The 21,891-nt window shown below is 37.8% G+C and overlaps 2 protein-coding genes across 3 annotated transcripts; both read right to left on the bottom strand.

Annotated features, from left to right (window-relative positions):
- Positions 1 to 2,148: 2,148 nt before the first annotated feature.
- On the bottom strand, positions 2,149 to 7,388 carry nat16l (N-acetyltransferase 16, like). Of its 2 annotated transcripts, none has more exons than XM_072686834.1 (4): positions 6,897 to 7,388; positions 6,186 to 6,398; positions 5,766 to 5,990; positions 2,149 to 5,548 (listed from the first exon to the last, which is right to left on the bottom strand). In XM_072686834.1, the coding sequence occupies exons 2-4, from the start codon at positions 6,372 to 6,374 to the stop codon at positions 4,964 to 4,966; spliced, it is 999 nt and encodes a 332-aa protein (XP_072542935.1). In that variant the 5' UTR covers positions 6,375 to 6,398; positions 6,897 to 7,388; the 3' UTR covers positions 2,149 to 4,963. The 2 variants fall into 2 exon arrangements, with proteins under 2 accessions (XP_072542935.1, XP_072542936.1); XM_072686835.1 differs by having other exon boundaries at positions 6,186 to 6,395.
- Positions 7,389 to 8,796: 1,408 nt separating this feature from the next.
- Positions 8,797 to 17,023, bottom strand: LOC140561607 (uncharacterized). The gene is made up of 5 exons (XM_072686833.1): positions 16,773 to 17,023; positions 13,446 to 13,814; positions 13,093 to 13,222; positions 11,965 to 12,022; positions 8,797 to 9,381 (listed from the first exon to the last, which is right to left on the bottom strand). Exons 1-5 carry the CDS (start codon positions 16,822 to 16,824, stop codon positions 9,112 to 9,114), a joined length of 879 nt encoding a protein of 292 aa, XP_072542934.1. The 5' UTR covers positions 16,825 to 17,023; the 3' UTR covers positions 8,797 to 9,111.
- Between the last annotated feature and the right edge of the window lie 4,868 nt (positions 17,024 to 21,891).

Here is a 21,891-nt window from a genome sequence, read left to right as displayed (position 1 = left end):
CAAAATGATCATGAGAACGGTGAACAAAAATCCCAGAACTACACGGAGGGACCTGATGAATGACCTGCAGAGAGCTGCAGGGACCAAAGTAACAAAGGCTACCATTAGTAACACATTACGCCAATAGGGACTCAAATCCTGCAGTGCCAGAACACCATACCTACTGTGAAGCATGGGGGTGGAAACATCATGCATTGAGGCTGTTTTTCTGCAAAGGGGACAGGACGACTGATTTGTGGTAAGGGACGAATGAACAGGGCCATGTATCATGAGATTTTAAGCCAAACCTCCTTCCATCAGTGAGAGCACTGAAGATGGAAAGTGGCTGGGTCTTCCAGCATGACAATGATCTCAAACACACCGCTCGGCAATAATGAAGGGGTGGCTCTGTAAAAAGCATTTCAAGGTCCTAGAGTGGCCTAGGCAGTCTCCAGACCTCAACCCCATAGATAATTTGTGGAGGGAGTTGAAAATCTGTGTTGCCCAGTTACAGCCCCAAAACATCACTCCTCTAGAGGAGATCTGCATGGAGGAATGGGCCAAAATACCAGCTACAGTGTGTGCAAACCTGACTTACAGGAAACGTTTGACCTCTGTCATTGCCAACAAAGGTTATGTTACAAAGTACTGAGTTGAACCTTTGTTATTGACCAAATACTTAATTTTCACCATAATTTAAAAAAAAAAACAATCTTTAAAAATCCTACAATGTGATTTTCTGGGTTTTTTTTTATCAGGAGAACTTCAGTGGCTGACTAAATACTTTTTTATATATATAGATGGCCTCTCTAAATATTCATGGGTCGTCATTCATGCAGTGTTAATCCTAACTAATTAAAAAGCTTAACTGTGAATTGTTGTGGTCTGACATCTGCATTTTGCTTTGCTGGTATTTTATCTATTCTTTCATTCAGCAACACAACCCCAAAACATGCTAGATCCACTGAAAAGCTGCACGGTTGGCAGGGTGTTCTTTTGAGGAAATGCAATTTCATGAATTTCCTTTTTTTTTTTTTATTAATCCACAGCACTTACTCCAATGTTCTGTAGCATACTTTAAACATTGAGTTTTGTAACAAGACAAAGTTTCCTTCTCATGATTCATGAAGATGTGTTTGTGCAACCAATGGAACTTGGTCTTGATCTTATCTTAACCTCCTCAGTTCCCCTTATTTCTTAACAGTCCACACTGAAACAGCAGGCTGAAAACGTTTGGCAAAATTCTCATAGCCTTGTGAGCCCTGATTACATTGATTATCAGGTGTTTAGACAGTTGCTTAGAAGAGCCTGTGATGCTGAGTGTTCTCACAGGGTTTTAAAATTCTGAGAAGTTTGAAAAGTTGGAAATATATTTAGCTGAAATTGGTGACATGCCTCAGGCCTTATTGCTACTCAAGGCATAAGGACCTTGAAGAAACCTGTCAAAAAAACTTAGCCTTTGCTACACTTGGGTGTCCAAGCATTTGCACAGGGCACTGATCATTTATGCTTTATTTTTATGCAAAAAAAAAAAGCAATTGTTCTTCAGGATTCACAGATATTGTGTTTTATGTTTGATTAGCTACATGGGCTATGTTTACTACTTCTCAAAAAAACAAACAAAAAAAGGCTACCCAAACTTTTGCATTCAACTGTATATGAGAGATCATTACAAAAAACATTAGAGCAATTATTTTCCACTGCTAGAATTCTATTTTTCTTTGCCAACCCCAGGCATTAACATTTCATTCACAAAAATGTGAAAAAATGTCATTCTCAATCCTTCTTCTATCAAGGCCTGCAAATTTAATTCAAAGAAGATTGATTTTCTAATGTGCACGATATTTGGTAAGGGGAGGTAGCTTTGTGTTTTTTCTCCATCTGCTGATCTCATCAATCATTACTGTACTCCACCGTGCCACTGTGCTTCATTTCATTAATAAAGAGAAGGTTGAAAGTGGAACAGTTTGTGCCTGTTGGCATCTGACAGAAGGGCCTAAGCAGCAGGCAGCATGCTTCAACGTACCTGCATTTAAAACATTGCAGAACCACGCATTTATGATTTTGTTCAAAAGCTCTGCATTATCCTTTTTTTCTATTTTCTGAAGCAGTTCATTTATAAATTTACACACATTTAATTCAGTATTTTTCTATATTACATTATCAGCAAAAAGAGAGCAAAGGGGGAGTGAAATTTTAATGTTAAAATTGGAAATTTTTTTTGGTACCAGTATTTTCAAGGACTGCAACATGTTATAGTACAGTGTCACATATTTGCAAATATTAAGACCATATTTACCACTAGTGTTGGACACAGATGAAATGTGGCCTCCACCTTTAACCCATCCGTGCAGTGAACACATACACACACACACACACACACACACACTAGTGAGCAAACCACTGTGATATAGTGAGCCCACGTGCCCGCAGTGGTGGGCTGCCTTTGCTGCAGCACCTGGGGAGCAGAGAGTGTTAAGGGCCTTGTTCAAGGGCAGTGGCAGCTTAGCAAACCAAGGTATCGAGCCACAACCCTGTCATCAATAGCCCAGTGCTCTAAGCGCTAAGCCGCCACTGCCAGTATATTCAATCTTTACTATGCAAATATTGAGGGATGTTGAACATTCTTCATCGTTTTACTTGTTGTAAATAAACTTCCCCTATGTATAGAAATTGCAAGCACTGGCAACAATGACTGACCTGCTAAACTACAAAAGAACTTTTACTAACTTTTTACGTCTTCCTTGAATTTTTAACTTTTTTAATTCAATCAGATCTGTACAACTGTAGCTTACAAAATGCAGCCTACTAAAAATATGCTACAAAAAAAGTGCTACAAAGGGTTATTTGTGTGATGCCGTAAAGAACCGAGATGTATATGTAAAGAACATTTAAAGGTTCTTTACACTCATCTGTTTTACAAAATGTTTTTTATTAACGAAAAATGGCTCTTCTATGGCGTCACTTAAAATAACCTTTATAGCACCCTTATATAAGAGGCTACACATGCCATGCAATGCTTTTAGAGATCAGTGGTTACACAGGGGTTTATTATCTTTGTAAGTATGTAAGGATGAATAGGCAGAAACATCTGCACTGTGCTGAATATCAGGCAAAAGAAAAAGCAGCCTTTTCTCTGCTAATGCTGTACAGGGCTTGTGCATTGAAATGATTTTGATTAATGAATAAACCAATCAATCAAGCTGCCATGAGATTAATAAACGACAAATGGCTTTAACCTTGCTCATTTGTTCGCAAATTAGCCACTATTAGTTCTTTCACTGCTAATATTAGATTCTCACTTACCAATTAGTATTCTGTACCGGGACGTTATTTCACTGAGATCAGGTGTTGTGTAATAGCAGATGATGAGGCATGGTATCACAGTGTACTTCTGCAGTGTTGGTTAGGATTCCGACGCACATTCAAAAGCCACCCTTGTCCAGGAGACAGTAATGATGTATATGTTAATGTAAATGGAATAATAATATCATCAACACATCATCATGTGCGTTAGGGTTAGGAAAAATGGAAACCGAAAAAAAATGCAGGAGCTTTCTACTGATTCCAGTACTGAGTTTAATGGGGTTTGTGGTTATTATGATAATGTGTGTGTATGTGTGTGTGTGTGTGTGTGTGTGTGTGTGTGCATCTGGTAATAAGGTCTGGTTTAAGGTACAGCATTCTAGAGACCAAATCGAAGCTAAAGGATTATATGGTGATGAACAGATGAAAGAGGAAAAAGGAAAAGAAAAACAAGCACAGCAGAGACAGGTATGGTTCAGGTAAGGACAAAGGAAGAGAAGGTTAAGGAAGAAAGAAAAAAAGCATAAAAGGCATAAACTAAGCTGTAAACTAAAAATAAACATAATAAAAGAAGAGAAAAAAGGGAATGAAAGAAATGAAGTGAAAAGCAGAATGAATAGATTTCTACTGAATAAATTATTGGCACTACCAGAACATCGATTTCCTTTACATGCATCATACGTTTCCTCCAAGGATTCTTTGCGCACTTCTCTGCATTGAAAGGCAATTATGCAGCGCTGTAGCAGGAAAAGAGGCGGATTTTCCACAATGTTAACCTCCTTTTGACTCCATCACTTGTTTCTTCAATTTCTTGCCACCTCAAAAAGCAACAAGGATTATTCACAGACAGTCACTGTTTTTGGTTTATTATGGTTTATTATTATTTGGATGTATACAGTCTTGTTTAAAATGTATTTTTAAAGATTGTTTATGCTGACTGGTCAGTTTAAGAAAGGAAATTTAACATAAGAGAAACTGATAATATTTGATTCAGAGATTGCTAGGCAGACAAGATAACAGGCTTCATCATTATTGTATAGATCATTATGTTCACCAGTATTTAGGTTATATTTGTTTATTACTAACTAACTCCTTTCTCATGGCTTAATTAGTGTTACTTAGTGTTAGTGTTGCTTATTTGCACCTATGTCATCAGGTATTGGTCTAATAATTAATTAAGCATTAATATGATTTTATAAACATAAAAAACACAACGGTTCACCATTTAAAATCAGGTATCAGTATAATTTTGGCATTCCCTATTCAGCGGTCATTAAAAGTCTCATTTTGTGTTGAATTTGGTGAAAGCACTCGTTCTATTAATTGTGTTGAGCTTTTTAAATTGGTCTAGTTTGATTGGTTTATTGCAAACAGCTGAAGGTTTGTAAATTGTGCTAATAACCCTATTTTGCAGGTTGAATCATCTCGATCACAACTCTAATCTTGTAAATACAGATGATGGGTTACATTTAATAAGCATATGTCATAACAGTGTGTTTAGATGCTGGCATAAAATATCTTCTATGTAATGTCTAGAACTGGCTGAATGAACTGTGTTTATTGCTACTTAATGCCCTTTGATCTGAATCATATCACATTTGATTTATCAATAATGCTGAACTCCTCTCATGAGAGTCTCAAAGACATGTCTGATTCTCTTTCTGCCCCCTTCTACCAATCATGACATCTCTCTCTCCAGAAACATCTGCTCCCAGTAATCCCCGAGTTGCTTCACTCCCTCATCTCCTTCACAGAACTTTCTCATGCCCGCCCACAGAGCTTGAGGCATGTAGATATGAACCAGAACAGTGCCATGAATCTCCCCCATTACCTGCTCCAAATGGGTTATCAGTGCCTGCCTTGCCAAACAAAGGTCTTCTCCATACAGGTCAATGTTTAACCTCAAGGAACCTCCATTGAAAGGAATAGGGTATGGATGTGTGTAGAAGCTCATGAATGTCGGTTTGTCATTGGAAATGTTAGCTAACCAAGTAAGCTTCCTTCTTCTTAAGATTTCCAAGTTGCTTTCCATCGGCTTTAGGGGCTGCCAGTCCTGGATGATGGCACCTCCTGGAAGCTGAAGTCTGGTGGAAAGGTCAGGATTCAGAAGTAGGGCTTCAAGCTTCTGATCATCCTTCAGAACAACTAGCTGGTGGTTGATAGTTGTGGATCCTTCTGTCTTCTCTATACTATCCAGTTTTGTTTTCAGGCCTAAGACAAAGCTTTTAAACCTCTCAGCCTCTCCAGTCAAAGTCAATGCAGCCTAAAACATGAACACAGGAAGAAGAATAAAGTATGTGAAAATATGACCAGGTGCGCAAAAAAAAAGGCTACAGGAATGAAGGGAAAAGAACAAGCCAAAAGAGTTGCACCGAATCTTTGGTTATGTTATAAATGTTAGCTTAGAGTCAACTATAGCACCTATGGTTCAGAAAGCTACTTGTCGATTTGAAGTTAGTTAAGGTGAAGTTCTAACTCACCCTTCGAGCCAGAATAGTGAACTTGGACATGTGTCCAGGTTTTGGAGCATCACGTCTTGTTAGTCGTTTGGTGTTTACACTTGGGTAAAGCTGCTTAACATATCTGTCAGTCACTCTTTGGATCACTCCAGCCACACCACGACCCCTTTCAGTCGGACACACCCTTAACCCTTCCATCACTATTGTCTTGCCTCCATCCACCACCAGTCCAGACTCCAGTGCCATCTACAGGCAAAGAAAAGTTAACTGCTGCAGGTGTGGATATAAAAACACAGCAATTTACATAAAAGTAAAAAGATATTACATCATTAGCATATGATCATTTTTCTGAATGTAATGTTTTGTAATGATTGTTTCAATATGATTAAGCAATGATTTTACAAGCAACCAGGAAACTTAACATATTCCGGTCTGTCTTACCAACTTTCCATCTCTTCTGGCAATTATGGTGACTCGATTCTTCTCAGTCATCCAGATTTTGTATCGATGAGGTAGGTAGTCATTGCCTGCATAGATGCCATGTGATATGGCCATCACCTCATCATAGTCCTGTGGTCTGGCCAGCCAGAATGTCAGCCCATCACTCTCTCCTACATATTGTGCTTCCATTGCTTCCTTGAGGATGAGGAACTACTGGGAAATGATAGGGAATTACTTGGTGTCCTGAAAAAACTTCTGAATGCAGATCTATTCATGTTTATTCATGTTTTTCAGAAGCTGTCCACACTTTTCAACATAGTGTCATGCAATGAATGTATAGACAAACAAGCAATACTGAGTACTGAAAATACTACTGTAAATGTGAATTTTACTTAAGTTTATATTACTGGAAGGTGCTTTTTGGAGAGAATATATATTAAATATTTAAGTAACACTACTTATGAATTAGTTTATGGTTATTCTACTGCTTTCCACTATATGGGCAAAATGCCCAAAGCATTTAGCCTGAGCTACACTCGGGCTACTAGCGTTTCGAAGACGTATTGGTGTTCGTGGTTTAGTCCCAGGACAAACAAGGCAAAACATTTTTGTGTCGAAAGTGTCGAAAAAGAACATTTTAAGCATATTTTTCAAAATCTCACATTTTTCTTTAGAAAGTAAAACTGGTTCAAGCCTGCTGAACTGTCTTACCTCGTGACTTGGCTGAGATTTCACCTTGGACAGGGTTCAGTCGGTGTGGAGGAGCAAAGAGCTTCTGAAAGATTACCTTTAGCCTAAAGTGCTTATATACCGTAAAAGTCGTATCATTTACTACAGTTTAGTAAGTAATAAACCGCTGGGCCTATCTGTTTGCAGAGCCGGTGATGTTAGCTGCGTATAGACGCGCCTTCTTCAGGTTCAGATGAAAAAGCCAGATGCCCACCAGGTGAGCCACTGACAGACAGTGCTGGTTTCCCGTCGTTTGGACTCCTTTCACTGTCATTGCAGTCATTAGATCGGGTAGATCGGGAACTCCTGACTCACGTTTAACATTTGCGACTTTGTCTCGGGCAGATGTTTGTGTTTACTGAACAGTGATGCTGTGGCGCCACCAAGCGTGTGCAGGAGGACAGAACCAACCGCTTCATGCTGTAAGCTGCCTCTGAGCCAACGACAGCCACCTGCTCACCACATCCGTTATGCTGCCTGCCTAAAAATGTGTTAAAAAACAGTACCAAGATTCACATACTACCATACTAGATAAGACTAGACTACAATATCGTTCTGACACACTATGATGGTCTATGTGGTTTTGAGGGTGGCTATAGGCTCTGTTGGAGATGCAGCTCAGATACTGACTGTGCCCACTACTAAAGCAGCGATTTTGATATGACCTGAATCTGGGGCACATCCTGCATTTACTTGTGCCCCACATACCTCGTGAAGTGATGATACATAAGGAGGTCAGATGTGGTTGCTGGAACAAATATAGCATTGCTGTCCAATGACCAACATCTCCAAAAAAGCTACTTTACAGCTACTTTACTACTCTACTTTACTTTACTTTACAACTTCCAATGGAAGACAATGTCAAAAGATGCTATTCCAAATTTTTTTGAAGCCTTTCTATTGGTCTATTCATCAAGGATGATTTACACAGTGTACAGAGCAGATACCGGGTTCAAAGGACGGAGAAAACTAAAAAGGTTTTTAGTTTAAATGTGGCTGAGATGTGAGCCGATCACAGCTGTAAACCCTTTCTGTGCCATCTTTCGATGAGGAAAGTGGGCCACAAACAAAAAATAAACTGACAGATGTTGCCCTGGTTCAGGTCAAAAGAAAAATTGTGACATTAATTAAACCAGTACACCAAATATACCGCATACTGAGGCCAAGTTCATTCCCCAAATATTCCAGTATGCAGCCAGAGCTATTGTAATGATACACTGTATCCCATGATGAAAGGAGGTCAGTTCAGGAGGAGATTATGAGAAAGAGAAGGTCACAGGGCCCTCTAGCACACAACATAGTCCCATAGTTACATCTGGTCACTTCACTGTGACTAGTACCTAAATTTGTGTCCTGATTTAGCTACATGAATTTACGTTCGTTGGTCAAATGCATCTTCAGTTAGTCAGACTGATATCTGAGTGCTGTGTGGGGTGGAATATGCAAATTCACTTATGGCGTGGCAATTATTACTGGTGTTTCGGTTGTACTGGGAGAGGTTTTGGTTGTCGAATGAGTCTTGGAGAGACGGATATGTTTTCACTGCTATAACGTGGCTCAAATGTGTTTCAGAATACCTTCTGAAGTGGTTTGTGTAATCAGACTTCTATATGGTTTAAATTTTTATGTGACTTGGCCTAAGCCAGATATAATCCTGATACTCAGAACACATTAAGTGACCAGGTTTAAACCAAAGGGTTTTTCAGAATAATGCATCACACGTACACATGTTAGTGTGCTATGTTTTTTTGGACCCAGCCTAATGAGAAAAAACACAGCTCTGAATTATTCACCTAAAACAGACTTGTAGATGATTGTATTATATTATTTGAAGCATAAAAAGAACATACAGAGTAGGTTCAGCAGAGACACATAATTTACATAAGTGTTTAAATCTTTTATTGATTTTCTACACCTTTCTAAAACATGCAGAATTAAATTCCAACTATTGTACAAGTGCACTGATATTAGATTCAAGCAAGCTCTTTAAATGACTTGCTAGTATACATGCAGACATGGTATATATGGTATATAGAGTTTTCACATTTGAACATGGACGTTACAGTGTGCTAGGAAAGGCTATTTCTGTACCTTTTTTTGCTGTATTTGTTTTTTTCTTGCAAAATGATATAGGCTTTTGCTTTTCTGGTACTGTGTGCAAAGGATAGCTTGTAGTCAGTAATAAATAAGGATGCATTCATTTGTTGCTGTCTACTGGTGGTGATGTCATTGTATCTGTGCCTGTGGGTGTGCTTTCTTTCTCTCCCTGTGGTAGGCGTCTTTCACCCAGACGGTAGTAAATCTGTCTCGGGGCAGACGGGGACCCTTGTGTCGGGATTCTGGCTCTGCCTTGGTAGGACTTCCAAAGCCGACCGTAATAAAGATCCTCTTTTATCTTTGCATATAGTTTTGCAGGGTCAAATCCAGTGACGGTGTGTTGTGCTTCATGAATCTCTTCTGTATTTGTCTGAGGAAAGATAAGTGGAATGAGTTCCTTGTTAGGCCATCTATAGTTTCCTGCAATTTTTTTTTTACCCCCTATAACAGTCATGAGATTTGTCTGGATAAATAATAAAGGACTGTATTTTTACAGCAAAGCAATGCACTCAAATTTTATATTTTTTCAGCAGATCTTTGAAAAACAAGATAAACAATCTTCACATTGGTACTTTGTAGAACCAGTGCAGCTTTAAGTCTGGCTGGATGATGGTTGGCTGGATGATGCTCATGGACCACAATGTTCACAGTATCACAAATTTGCACTGAGAGCTGGACTTTTACTTTGCCATTGCTGAACATTCACGCTTTTGTTGATCAACCTCTTCTGTGATGTTTGTGCTTGGGATTACTGTCCTGCTGAAGGGTGAAATTTCTCCCAAGCTTTACTTTTTAGCAGGCTGGAAAAATCTGACTTGCAGCAGGGGCGTTTCTACACTACTTGTTGAACTGGGGCACAAACAAAACTGCTTGCCTAATAATAATACTAGTTCATCATAATATTATAAACAAAATGATATTATTATTATTAGTATTATTATTATTATTACTGCAATTTAGTTTTGCATCATCAACGTATTTTAGCTAGATAACACAGGCTTTAAAACTGAATTAACTGAATAAAACTGTTATTAAGGCTATATCACGAAGCTCATTTTGCAAGCCTGTGTCATCAATGCTTTTACCAGCTAGCATAAATAAAGCCTATGCTAACGTAACTGACGTATTTGCTAGTTTAATTAATGGCTTTGCCTCAGTGGTTTAATATGTATTTTCGGTAGGATATTACAATTATACGTGACTAAAACATACAGCTATGAGCTACCTTTACCTTGTCTGTTGTATGACTTATTTTCGATTAAGTACGCCGTGCAAAAACCCGACATACTGACTGAAAGCGTTTGCTGCTCAAGCGTCGGAAAGACGCTGAGGCATTATGGGAGATGTAGTGTAGTGGAAAAGTGTGACGTGTCCTGTAGTGCTGTTTAGCAATCCAGGATAAAATGGACCGTTTACCGCAGTGACTTTATTGGGGCACAGCAGCATTTAACTGGGCCACGAACACCAGTAATTTGGGTTTATCGACGCCCCTGCCTTGTTGTATGTGCCTGTGTTTAGCATCATCCAGCCATCTTTAGCTGTAACCAGATACACCCCTACAACATGATGCTGCCATGCCCAGGCCTCACTTTTGGGACGGTGTTCATTGAGGAACTTCAAAATAGTGTTTTGAAATTGGAAGACAGCTTTCTAGACATGTTTGATGTGTTTAATTTCTTCAGTAATGATTTACTGTCAGACACCTTCCCACACAGGCCAGTTAAATGGCTTTTGCTGCCATTGACTAATGAACCATTCATTGCCTGTCTTAGCCATTAAACTCTGTAGCTCCTTCAACGTGATTGTTGGTTTTTCTGTGGCTTCCCTTACAAGTCCCTTTTTTGGTCTGATGAGTTTACTAATGCAAACAGCGTGTTTCAGTATGAAACCAATTTCTTACTAGTCATCGAAATGTTAATGAGATGCAAAAGGAACTGAAAGCTAACTAATGAAGACTTTCCACTAGCTGGCTGTGTTATGTTGCAAATTCACAGTACCTCTGCTGACTCTTTTACATATTTCCACACAGTTCAGGGCAGGCTTTCTAAGCACGGACCTCTATATTGTGAATGTTTAAATTCCGATATTGATACAGTGACTTCAATACCAATTCCACAAAGATTTTTGAATTGTTATATTTTAAACAATGAGGCATTCTGGTTGTCTTACAGATGCTAAGGCTCTCTGATCAGGTATTAAAAGTGGGTGCCATAAGACTAGCACTGAATTTCAATACCGTAACCAAGCTATTTTAGCCCCCTTTTGAACAGAAAGAGCTTTCCAATTATGGTAATGACTGTCAAAGGTCCTTACATTCTTCATTAGAGTATTGTTTTTGTGTGTGTGTTTGGTTGGTTAGATTTACACCAATAACGCTGGGTTTGATGTAGTATGGGTAGTTAGACTACAAAGCAATATCAGTAGGTATGGGTATTAGGGGTAAGGGTTTAGAAAGGGTAATTAAAAAAAAAACTTGTCTGCCTTTATTGCTGGATTGCTAATAGAGAGTCGTGTTTAGTGGTCTGTACCATCAAGAACGCCCTCATTTTGTTATTTCAGTTAGAAATATGCGTGCATGTCTTAACTTCTAAACTTGTAATGGAAAATGTTTAGATTGTTATCTGTGAATGTGAGAACATGCTGAGTGGCGCAGTGGCCAACACATCTCAACCACAGCACACACAGTACAAATACAACTGAAAACAAAAAACACAGGAAACTCACATACCACAACTGTGAGCTCTTAAGGTCAGCTTCAAACCCAACTACAGTTTGAGCTAAAAAACGCACTAGTCTGTACATCCTCTGTACATGTTTTATAAGGTAAGATTGATTAAAAATATATACTTAGGGTTAGTTTTGTTACCAAAAAATAAAAGATTAACATTTAAATCCAAATGAAACCTGATTCATTTAAAACTACAGTTAAATAAGATTAATTTTATCTACTTACCTCTGTAGATGCCAGTGGGACTGTGAGGTTTGCCTGCTGTACATTAAAGACTTGTTTCCTGGGAAAAAATATTTAATTCAGTTTAAAGATTTACATTTACATTTGTTTATGCATCCAAGGATATATTTACAGTTATTGCACATAGAAACAAAAGTACCAAGAACATGCACTTACTAAAATGGAACTACTATTCTTATACTTCAATTTTTCAACTTTAGTTTAGTTTAAGTGTATATATGTAGTTGATTGGCTCTGTAATGCCACACCTACCATGGATAACAAAGTCCAAACCGATTCAAGGTCCAGATTTATAGATTACAAATAAGAAGACATAGGGGAATTAAGCCTAGGGGAATGACTAAACATTGATGGTGAATTTGACTCAAATTGGTTTTATTCCACACACAAACTCCCTGTATATTATTGAACCAGCACATCTAACTCAAATATTGGACTTGTTGAGAAACATCAACATGGTAGAAACTATTAAATTCAACATCAGTGCATTATTTTATTATTATTATTATTATTTGTGTGTACTATTTTTAAGATTACATGGGCCAATCAATCCAAGCCAAGTTGATTCAATTCAAAAACCAGTTTGATCAAAAACAGTTTGTGGTATGTGGCATATATCTAGTTTTACGTACAACAGACTTTATTTATTTGGGTAAAATAACTTTTGAGACTACAGTGTAACTACATAATGTAATATTTAAGTATGTTACATTAAAATAAACTTTTTTTTTACTAATTTGTAAACATTCTGTTAGATTTTTAAAGTGTGCAAAGTTTACTTGCAAGCATTTTTTTTATCATGTTTTAAATAAATACATACATTTCCTAGTATATTTTCAATTTTCAGTGTAAGGTTCCTTAAAAAAAAACATTTCATGTTAATGAGCTGTAAGAGGGTAAAGTCTTTTACATAATGTTTTGTTTGTATTCCAACTATATATATATATATATATGTTTTATTTTTTAATAGAGTTGAGTTTTTTTTGTCAATCTTGTCATTTATACTGCAGAATGTATTAATTAAATAATTAAATTGTATTTAATTTCTAGGTAATGTTTGTGTCAAACATTAGAGAATGATCTGTCAAAATTAGTAAACTGTGGCACTACCTTCTATGGCAACATCTGTAACAAAGGTAAACAGGGATGGTGAAGAATATGAGGGAAAGAATGGAGGCAATTATCAGCACTCCAAGCTGTCCAAGTAAGCCCAGTTCATGGCCTGCCCCCTGCGCTTCACCTTAAGATAGATACACAAACACACACAATTGTAGGTGCTCTCATGTACACAAACTATATTACAGTTTAAAGAACAATAAGCAAAAATGTTGGATATCAACCCTGTCATATCAAAGTCTTTAGACCAGTTTCTAAGAAATGGATAAGTAAAAATGGGCCAAAGTGACTTGGAATAAAAGATTAGAATGTTTTCCCAGTTCAAGTCCAGTAAAGAGTCAACATACTTTTCACTGTTTTGGTGTTGGTGACTTCCTCATTGTTGCTGATTTTGGCACACTCCTTCAGATTGCCTGAAGGAAACGTCATGAATGTACAGCAGATTTGTCCACTGTTGTTGAACAGCATTATCTCCAGAGACACAGAAGAGCAGGCATGAGGATGTTGTTTCCCCTCAATCTTTACTTTGCCAATATGCTCTGGTCGAACATGGTGTCCGTAACTGGGATGAAAGACGCCCAGGTTGGTGCGATTAGAGTCTTGCACCATCTCCCAGTTGACTTGAGTTAGATTCTCCTTGCCAGACAAGATGCAGGTCACATTTAGCTGCTTTCCCTCATACCTTTGACTGATATGTACACTACTGTTGGAACTGCCTGTTGAACAAGAGACAGAAGAGAAGACAAGCTGGAATTACAACCAACAAAAAGTCATGGTTAAGATACCACAGTTTTTAAGAGTTGGTTTACACTCAGCAGACAGCTGAACACCGAGGTACGCCACATTTACATAATTCATGATTGTGTTACATCCACATGGTAGCCAAATGAAAGACAGAAATTGTGTTGGCTTACACTGTTTGATTAGATAGGTTAAATATTAGATGAAATAGATTTGAATTTGGTTCTGGTGTTAAGCAATGCCATAGAAACTGTTCTATTTAGAGCATTGTACATCATTCATGTCCTAAAAAAGTCTACATCAGATTCATGATGTGTTTTTAAACCACATAATTAATCACAGCTACTCTTATAACTGTGGATCACACTGTCATCTTGAACTGAACATAACCCAAGAAGAAGGAAATATTGGTGAATGTCACAATCTTTGTGAAAACTGTGTGGGTGGGTTTTAGAAGGAAATTTCTCTCTAATTCTCTATGGTTGGTAAATAGGCCCTATTTTTGTAAAAGACGAGTGAGTGTGAAGAACCTTTAACGTGATAAGGAACTGTGGCATCAAGTGGCAGTTCTTTAAACCTTTTCAAAGGTTCTTCACGCTTACACAACATGTATCTAACATGGAAGTGGTTCTTCCATTCTTCTATCCTCTTTATTCACTTCACTGTCAGTTTCATGAGAAAACGGCTATTGATATTGGCAATGGCTACTAAATGCTTAGTTAAACAGTACAGGTGATAATAAGGCTATGATGCTTTTGAGAAGCTCCCATGTGTGTCAGTTTATTAGCTTTGCATTGGTTACCAGTGTCATTTAGATTTGATTTTAAGCTTTTAAGCAATTTACTAATTTTGAAATGCCTTCATGTTCTCGCTCCACAATTACTGAGTGATCTAATTATACAGTATGTTCCCTCAGGAGCCCTCAGATCAGCACTGGCCACCTAATTTCAATAGTGGCAAGAAAGCCTTTTCCCATTACGGCCTCAATTTTCAAAACTATTTTCCTGATGACCTGAGGGCTCTTGAAAATAAAGACCTGTCTGTTTCATCTGGCTTTTAACTAATCATTTTTTTTACTGTTTTACTGCTTGCATTATTTTTGTTTATACACAAATACACACATATATATATATATATATATATATATATATATATATATATGTGTGTGTGTGTGTGTGTGTCTGTCTGTAAACTTTATTTTATAAAAAAGATCCTTATAAATTACGCTCCTTACTGAAAACACTCAGTTCTTTATGGTAAGTGGCTTGTTCAGGAAAAGTCCTTAAATGGTACTGAACCTCAACCTGGGGCTGTTTTCCGCAATCATCAGAGGGAAAGCAGGTGCAAGTGGGCTAAAATGGAACAATATATATAACAGGATATTTTATGTAATTAATAGGTTAAGGTAGAATATGCTTCTGGTCATCTTCTCATTTTTTCAATATTGTGCAATAAGTGTGACTATGTTTGGTCTTTGCCTTGGTTTCTGTGTAATACAGCGCCATTTTAAAGCATGTTAACAATCCACAGAGAAAGCTAGCCAGACTGAGAGGCAGTCTCCACACAACAGGGTTGGTTATAATGCAGCGTTACAGCTAAATCTTATAAAATAAACGAGAGAATTGCATATTCCACATTCCCCTAGCATATATTTGTAAACCGTGTTAGCCAACACAGTGGCCATTATATGCTTTTACCAGTCTTTTCTTGTTTATCGCTTACAAGATGAATGGCGTTACAGTTTTATTGCAGTTCATAAACTCGCAATCCAGTCCTACAACATAATAAAAAATAAACCACTGAACTAAATTCCATCACATTGCGATTATAATGGACAAACAATTTGTGCTCTGAATACAGAGAGATGAATCAGTCGCTGGTCATTTTGAGCTGATTTGTCATAGTGCCAATCAGTGAAGATTTCTCAGCTTCTAAAGTGTGTACTGACTGCAAGTAAGTGGTCTGATGATACAAAATCTAATGAGAAAACAGTGTGCGTTGTGTTCAGAATGTATTAACATAACTGTTGACTCATAGACGCTGAACTCTCTCTGCAATATGAAATTTACACAGAGGCTAGAATTTTATCTGCCACCTCTTTAACTTTAACCTCATCAGGGTTTAATCACTGTTTACATGACGTAGTTGAGGACTGGGTTTCTGTGCTACTGTAATACACTGTAATATCTTTTTTAACACGCTCATTCCATTATCTTGCCGTGCCATCATGAGCAATGCTAGGTTTTGTTAATTGCCATTGTAATAAAAATAGCCCTATTTTCCACATGCTTAACCTAATGCATGTGTGTCATTTGTCAGTTTCATTTCAAGTAAAGGCAAGTCTTAATGAGTTTTGAGGAAAGGTTATTAACCTCCTTACAGTTCGTTAGAAGTTTCAAAATAGCGCTATGCATGTCAAAGCTTTCCATTGATGATGAATACCTGCATTCACAAATACTCCACAGTTGTCAATCACATTATCACATTCTTTATATTTTTTTATATATATATCATTGCTGTCCAATGAAAAACATATATCTCTAAAACAGTGAGGATTACAGGAGAAGGTAAAAATGTTCTCAACTCTGAATGGAAGCATTTCTATTGGTCCATTTATACAGTATAATTCACACAGTGTACAGAGCAGCAACAGGGTTCAAACCATGAAGAAAACTGAAAAAATGGGCAAAAATGGAGATGGTTTACATTGGACAGCAGCGATATTTTACTTTACTATTTTACTAAAAATCTAATGAATTTATATGAAAAAACTATGAATTCTCCCACTGCTGGTGTCTGACCGCTCACCCTAATGAACACATTGTTTTACACATTGTTCTGATTTGCATTATGATTTACAGCCTGCATTGGAAATAACCAGTGTTGGCTAGCTTTACAATATATGTTATTGTAAAATATTCAGTAGCACGTACCTGTTTGCAGAAAGGCCAAGATGAAGAACACACAGAGAGATTTCTCACTCATGGCTCCTCTTTGACGCAGGAACTGTTAGGCTGCTTCCTATTCACTGTTTTTTCAACCTGTTTGCACCTGCTAAGGCAAGTATAAAGAGGAAGAAGACAAAAAAAGGAAAATAACTATGCTCTTATGTTAATCATGTAAAACTAGAAGTCAGCGACTTTTCTACTCTGCCTGTTTTTCGGTTTTTCGGTCTTCGCTTATTTCCTCATTGTCAGCTCAATCATAATTAGCCAGTGCTTCAGAGGAAGGAAGTGATGGTGAGCTCTTTAACATGTGGGAGTTTCCATGAAGTTCTCAGTTCTCACCCTCAAACTGCACCTGCAAAAAGCTGAGCAAAGCTTACTGTATCTGTTAAATCTCTTTAGCATAAAGTTCTGATGTTGAATAAAAGGGTATGATAATTATGCTCTGCAATAACCATGCTCTGGAATGCTGTACACCCTTAAAAATAAAGGTGCAAAAAAAAAAGAACAAGCATTATTTGAAGCGATAGAAGCCGTAGAAGAACTACTTTTGTCTCTCAGAAGGAGCTCTGAAAAACCCAGCTGAAAGCACTCAATTGAAAGGTTCTCTAAGGAACCTAAAGTGGTTAAGCTATGGCATCGTCCCAAAGAACCCTTGGATTCTCCCCCTACCAATAGAAGTGATGTTGTGTTTGTGATGCATTTGAAGAGTCTACACCTGCAAATAAAATAGTCCAATACAAATGGAGTTGCTTTGTTTCTGCCTGCATCCACTTCAAAGTTAGGGCTCATCTAAAAATTATTAGTATTTCTGTAAGTACATCTGCTAGTGCTTACAGGAACATCACTAAACGTGTGTCTAGACGCAATGTGTGATACACTTGCAGAGATACTACTACTATTAGTACTGCTACTAATAAAAAAGGTACATGTTGTATCCTGTTTTGAGACAGTCCCTGAAATTGAAGCAGACAGTGATGAGTGTGAGTTAAAGTATATTGGTAGCCCACTACGGCTTCTTTAGTTTGCAATAGCTACTGCTGCTAACAGACACATAACTTAGATTGTCAGCAATGAAATCTATGTTAAAAGGAATCCCATCCCATTCAAAATGCATCCCTAGCTTCAGTTGTTTTGCACAGACAAATAGCTGAACGATCAGGCAGCAATTTTAGCTTCCAATTCATTCATAATAATTCAATTATGACTATCAATGCTGTTTTACAAAAACAAATATTTTACTTTCAAAAGATTTTTGAAGAGTCTGGTTTGTATTTGCAAGATGAAGTTGATGACAATCTAGAAGACTAGAGTTTGTTTGCAATGTTACATTAGATCTCCCGTTATGAACTAAAGGAGCACATTTGTGAATACTAATAATTATATTAATTCGATTTGTCACCTAATTATTCCTTTAATATTTGTCCAAATAAATAACTAACTAAACGCACTATGCAGTTCAGTAAAAGCTGTGATTGTAGCATTCCTGTTATCACAGTTCATTGTCACTGAGCAAGGGTCTGTATTGAAGTCAAAGAAAATGTCTTGGAAAACTACAGAAAAGTGATTCCCTATGAAGAGTGGGGTAGATGTATTACTTCCTTATACCTACCTGCACCCATTGGCCATTTTCTCAAACAGTTACCACACTGATTTGCTTTGTCAGTTTATAATTACAATAATTACTTTAGTTCATCTGTTACTAAACTTCAACCCCCTCCACTTTAATCTATAAATGTAAAGGGACCACCATAGGACCCTTCCCTTCACTGACTAGATATTATGTTGATGATGAGCAATTATCAGCACAGTTTTGACACTAACATGGCAGGTCATGGTAGTGTGTGATGTGTTGGTGTAGCATTAGTGTGTTAGGAACTGAAGTATAAGGATTTTTTTAACACTTCAGTGTTCTTCCTGGTTTGTAAGTAGTCCATAATCCACAGTCTAATCTTTAGTTAGAGACTGACTAAACTGCTAAAGGGCTAGATAAAGATAAATTATGGTGTCTAAGTGTGCACAGGTCAGTTCATACTGTATATGAATGTACCTACCAATCAGACATGATTTTATATATATATATATATATATATATATATATATATATATATATATATGCCCGATCCTTTATGATACTGTGCATATATTGCAATATATGAAATTCCTGTGTGAGAGGGGCCGGCAGTTGTAAACCTAGTTGTGATGTAGCTTATTAGTGCATTTAAGCAAAATATATACAGCTCTCCCAAATTTCTTTGCTGACATGCTGATTATAAACACAAGAGAAAATGATAAGTAAACTCTTCCTGTAAAATCCATTTTGCCCAAGAAGTAAAAAAAAAAATTTACATCACCTTAAGAAGCTGATCAGAATACAGCTGGAAAAACAGCATTTTTTCAATATGTGTTTTATTCCAGTAAAGAATTTGCCAACATTAGCTTTCTATGACGTTATCATGCTTCCACTGTTTCTAGCTCTAGCCCAGTTTATGATGTTTATATCTGAAAAAGAGTTTCAATTATTTATTGTGTAGAACAGTGGCCCCTAACCCTCATCCTGTAGGATCACTGCCTCACAGCTTTGACAGACCAACTTCAACTTCATTAGTTGATGAGTGACTTGGTTGGCTCAGGTGTGCTTTGAGCAGGGAGAACACTAATATGTGCCGGACAGCGGGCCTCTAGGGACCACTGGTGTAGAATAATGTTTCAGGTATGATGCAGAAATAAGAACAGCTCTCTCTTTCTCTCTCCCAGTTCCTCCCTCCCTCACACCCATCCACCCTCACTCACACCCACCCACCCACCCTCCCTCGCCTTCCTTCTCTCTCTCCTCCCTCCCTCCCTCCCTCCCTCTAGCTCTTTCTCTCTCACTCTTTCAATCTCGAACACACACACACACACACACACACACTCAATAAATAGACTGTATGGGGGTGTCAAGACCACGTAACCATGGTGACTAATACTTGACTCCAGTTCAAACAATGTCTGTCGCTGGCTATTGAATTTTCTTTTTTCTTCGCTCTCTTTAGTTTTTTCCTTTTAAATATTTTACTATTTGATCTGTCACTGTATCCACAGCCATGGAGACATGCGTCACATGTTTGAGGATTTGACTATTTTAAAAAAAGAGATCTCTCCCACAATCCACTTTTTTCAGCATGTCATCCATCCATCCATCTTCTTACCTGCTTCTTACTGGTTAGGGCTGATGTTGGTCCAGAGCCTAGAATCATTGGATGCAAAGAAAATAATTCCCCCTGTACAGGGTGCCAGTCCATCACAGAGATTTTTTTTACATGAAATAACAATAATAATAATAATAATAATAATAATAATAATAATAATAATATATTATGTGGTTAAAATGAAATGAGCTAAATTTGACACTGGTTATTTTCACTGACCATATACAGTATTTCTCAAGCAGAGCTACATCGATCAACCATAACATTAAACCACCTGCCTAATAATGTGTAGGACCACCCTTATGCCACCAAAACAGCTCTGACCCATTTAGGCATGGACTCGTGGTATCTGGCACAAGATGTTAGGAGCAGATTCTTTAAGTCATTTAAGTTGTGAAGTGGGGCCTCCATGGATCACATCAGTGAGTCTTGGGTTCATATGACCCTGTCACCGGTTTTTAGTGTCACAGAGTTTTTAGTTTAGCCCCTCAGTCTGTTACAGTTAGCCCTCTCTGTGGAGTAAGGTGTAATGCTTGCAATACTTTTCCTTTTATGGCAGAGATGTGTTGGTTGCTTGTTTTTAATACTAATAATCTTGCTGCATAAGTGTATTAAAGTGTATTTTATGTATTTTATTCCTGCTCTTTTCTACTTTTGTGAATGCCTACTGAAGAATTGTACTCCTGTGCTGGTTTGAATGAAACCTCTTTTTCGATCTAGGGCAAGGGTGTCCATTTCAGGTCCCAGAGAGACAGTTAGTGCACCACAGTTTGGTGATTTCCCTGCTCAAACATGGCTAAATCAACTCAGCCGTAAGTTACCAGGTTTAGTAGGTGTGTTTGAGCAGGAGAATCACAAAACTGTAGTAGACTCTGTCTGAACACCCCTGGGCTAAGGCATATGGAGGTAAAAGGCATGCTCTCCTGCTTTTATTAGCAAGGGTGCTTTTTTACATGCCTGCTTTATGCCAAAACACTGACTTCTTGACCTCTAGGCCCTTGAGTGACAATATAGAAGTGCTTGTTCCACAAGCAGTTCACTCTTTGACTCTCTTTCTTCATAACAGGGTATTTAATTGAACTTTTAATGAGTGTGATTTTTTTTAATCCAGCATTAAAATGTGTCTTTTTGTTTTTATATGTATTTAAATGTAAATACATTGTAGATATGTCTAGATTTGGTCCTTTCTGAGGATCTCTTATTTGCCACATATTGTGGAAGCTACTGTTAATGATGGAAACCATCATCTGAGAACTGGAAATGCTTATAGTAAAGCATACACTGCGTTTTGTCACATGGCTGGTGCAACCAAATCAAGGTGAGCCAAATCAGTCTGTGTAGTTTATATCAATGGCTTTGTAGAAAGAAGACATTTTAACTCTAACATTGAAAAGAACTGAATTAACTACATTTTGACAACCAAGCATGAATATCAGGGCCACTTCCTCCTGTAACTGGTGTAAGCAGTCGCATAGGGCCCATGAGCCACCAGGGGGCCCAAAATATGCACTTTTAAAATATATTCAGCAGCATTTGTGGACAGAGACTTCTATTATTTACACAAAACCATGGATGGGCTCCATATTGCCCCTAAGTTTAAATCTTTTTCATCCTATTATTGCGTCCCAGTTGTATCGTGAGTATTAAATATTATTTCTCTCACATGGAAAGCAGGTTATATTTAGTATAATCCTGCCTCTTTTTTCTTCCTGTACTCTGCTGTCTCCAGCTCCCTCTCTCATTTCTTTTTACCATCTCGCTCTCCTCCCATCCCCCATTGCCCATCTGTCCGTTCCAGAGGAGGGTAGGATACAGGAGAGCTGTGTGTGTGCGCGTGTGTGTAAGAGAGAGCGAGAGAGAGAGAGTGTGTGTCGTGACTGCGGGATATCTTACTGTGAGGACGGTGTGCCGCAGTG

This window comes from Salminus brasiliensis, chromosome 9 (genome assembly GCF_030463535.1).
Source record: "Salminus brasiliensis chromosome 9, fSalBra1.hap2, whole genome shotgun sequence".
NCBI lineage: Eukaryota > Metazoa > Chordata > Actinopteri > Characiformes > Bryconidae > Salminus > Salminus brasiliensis.
The sequence above is the reverse complement of the archived record's forward strand: the minus strand, read 5'-3'. Positions and strand labels throughout refer to the sequence as shown.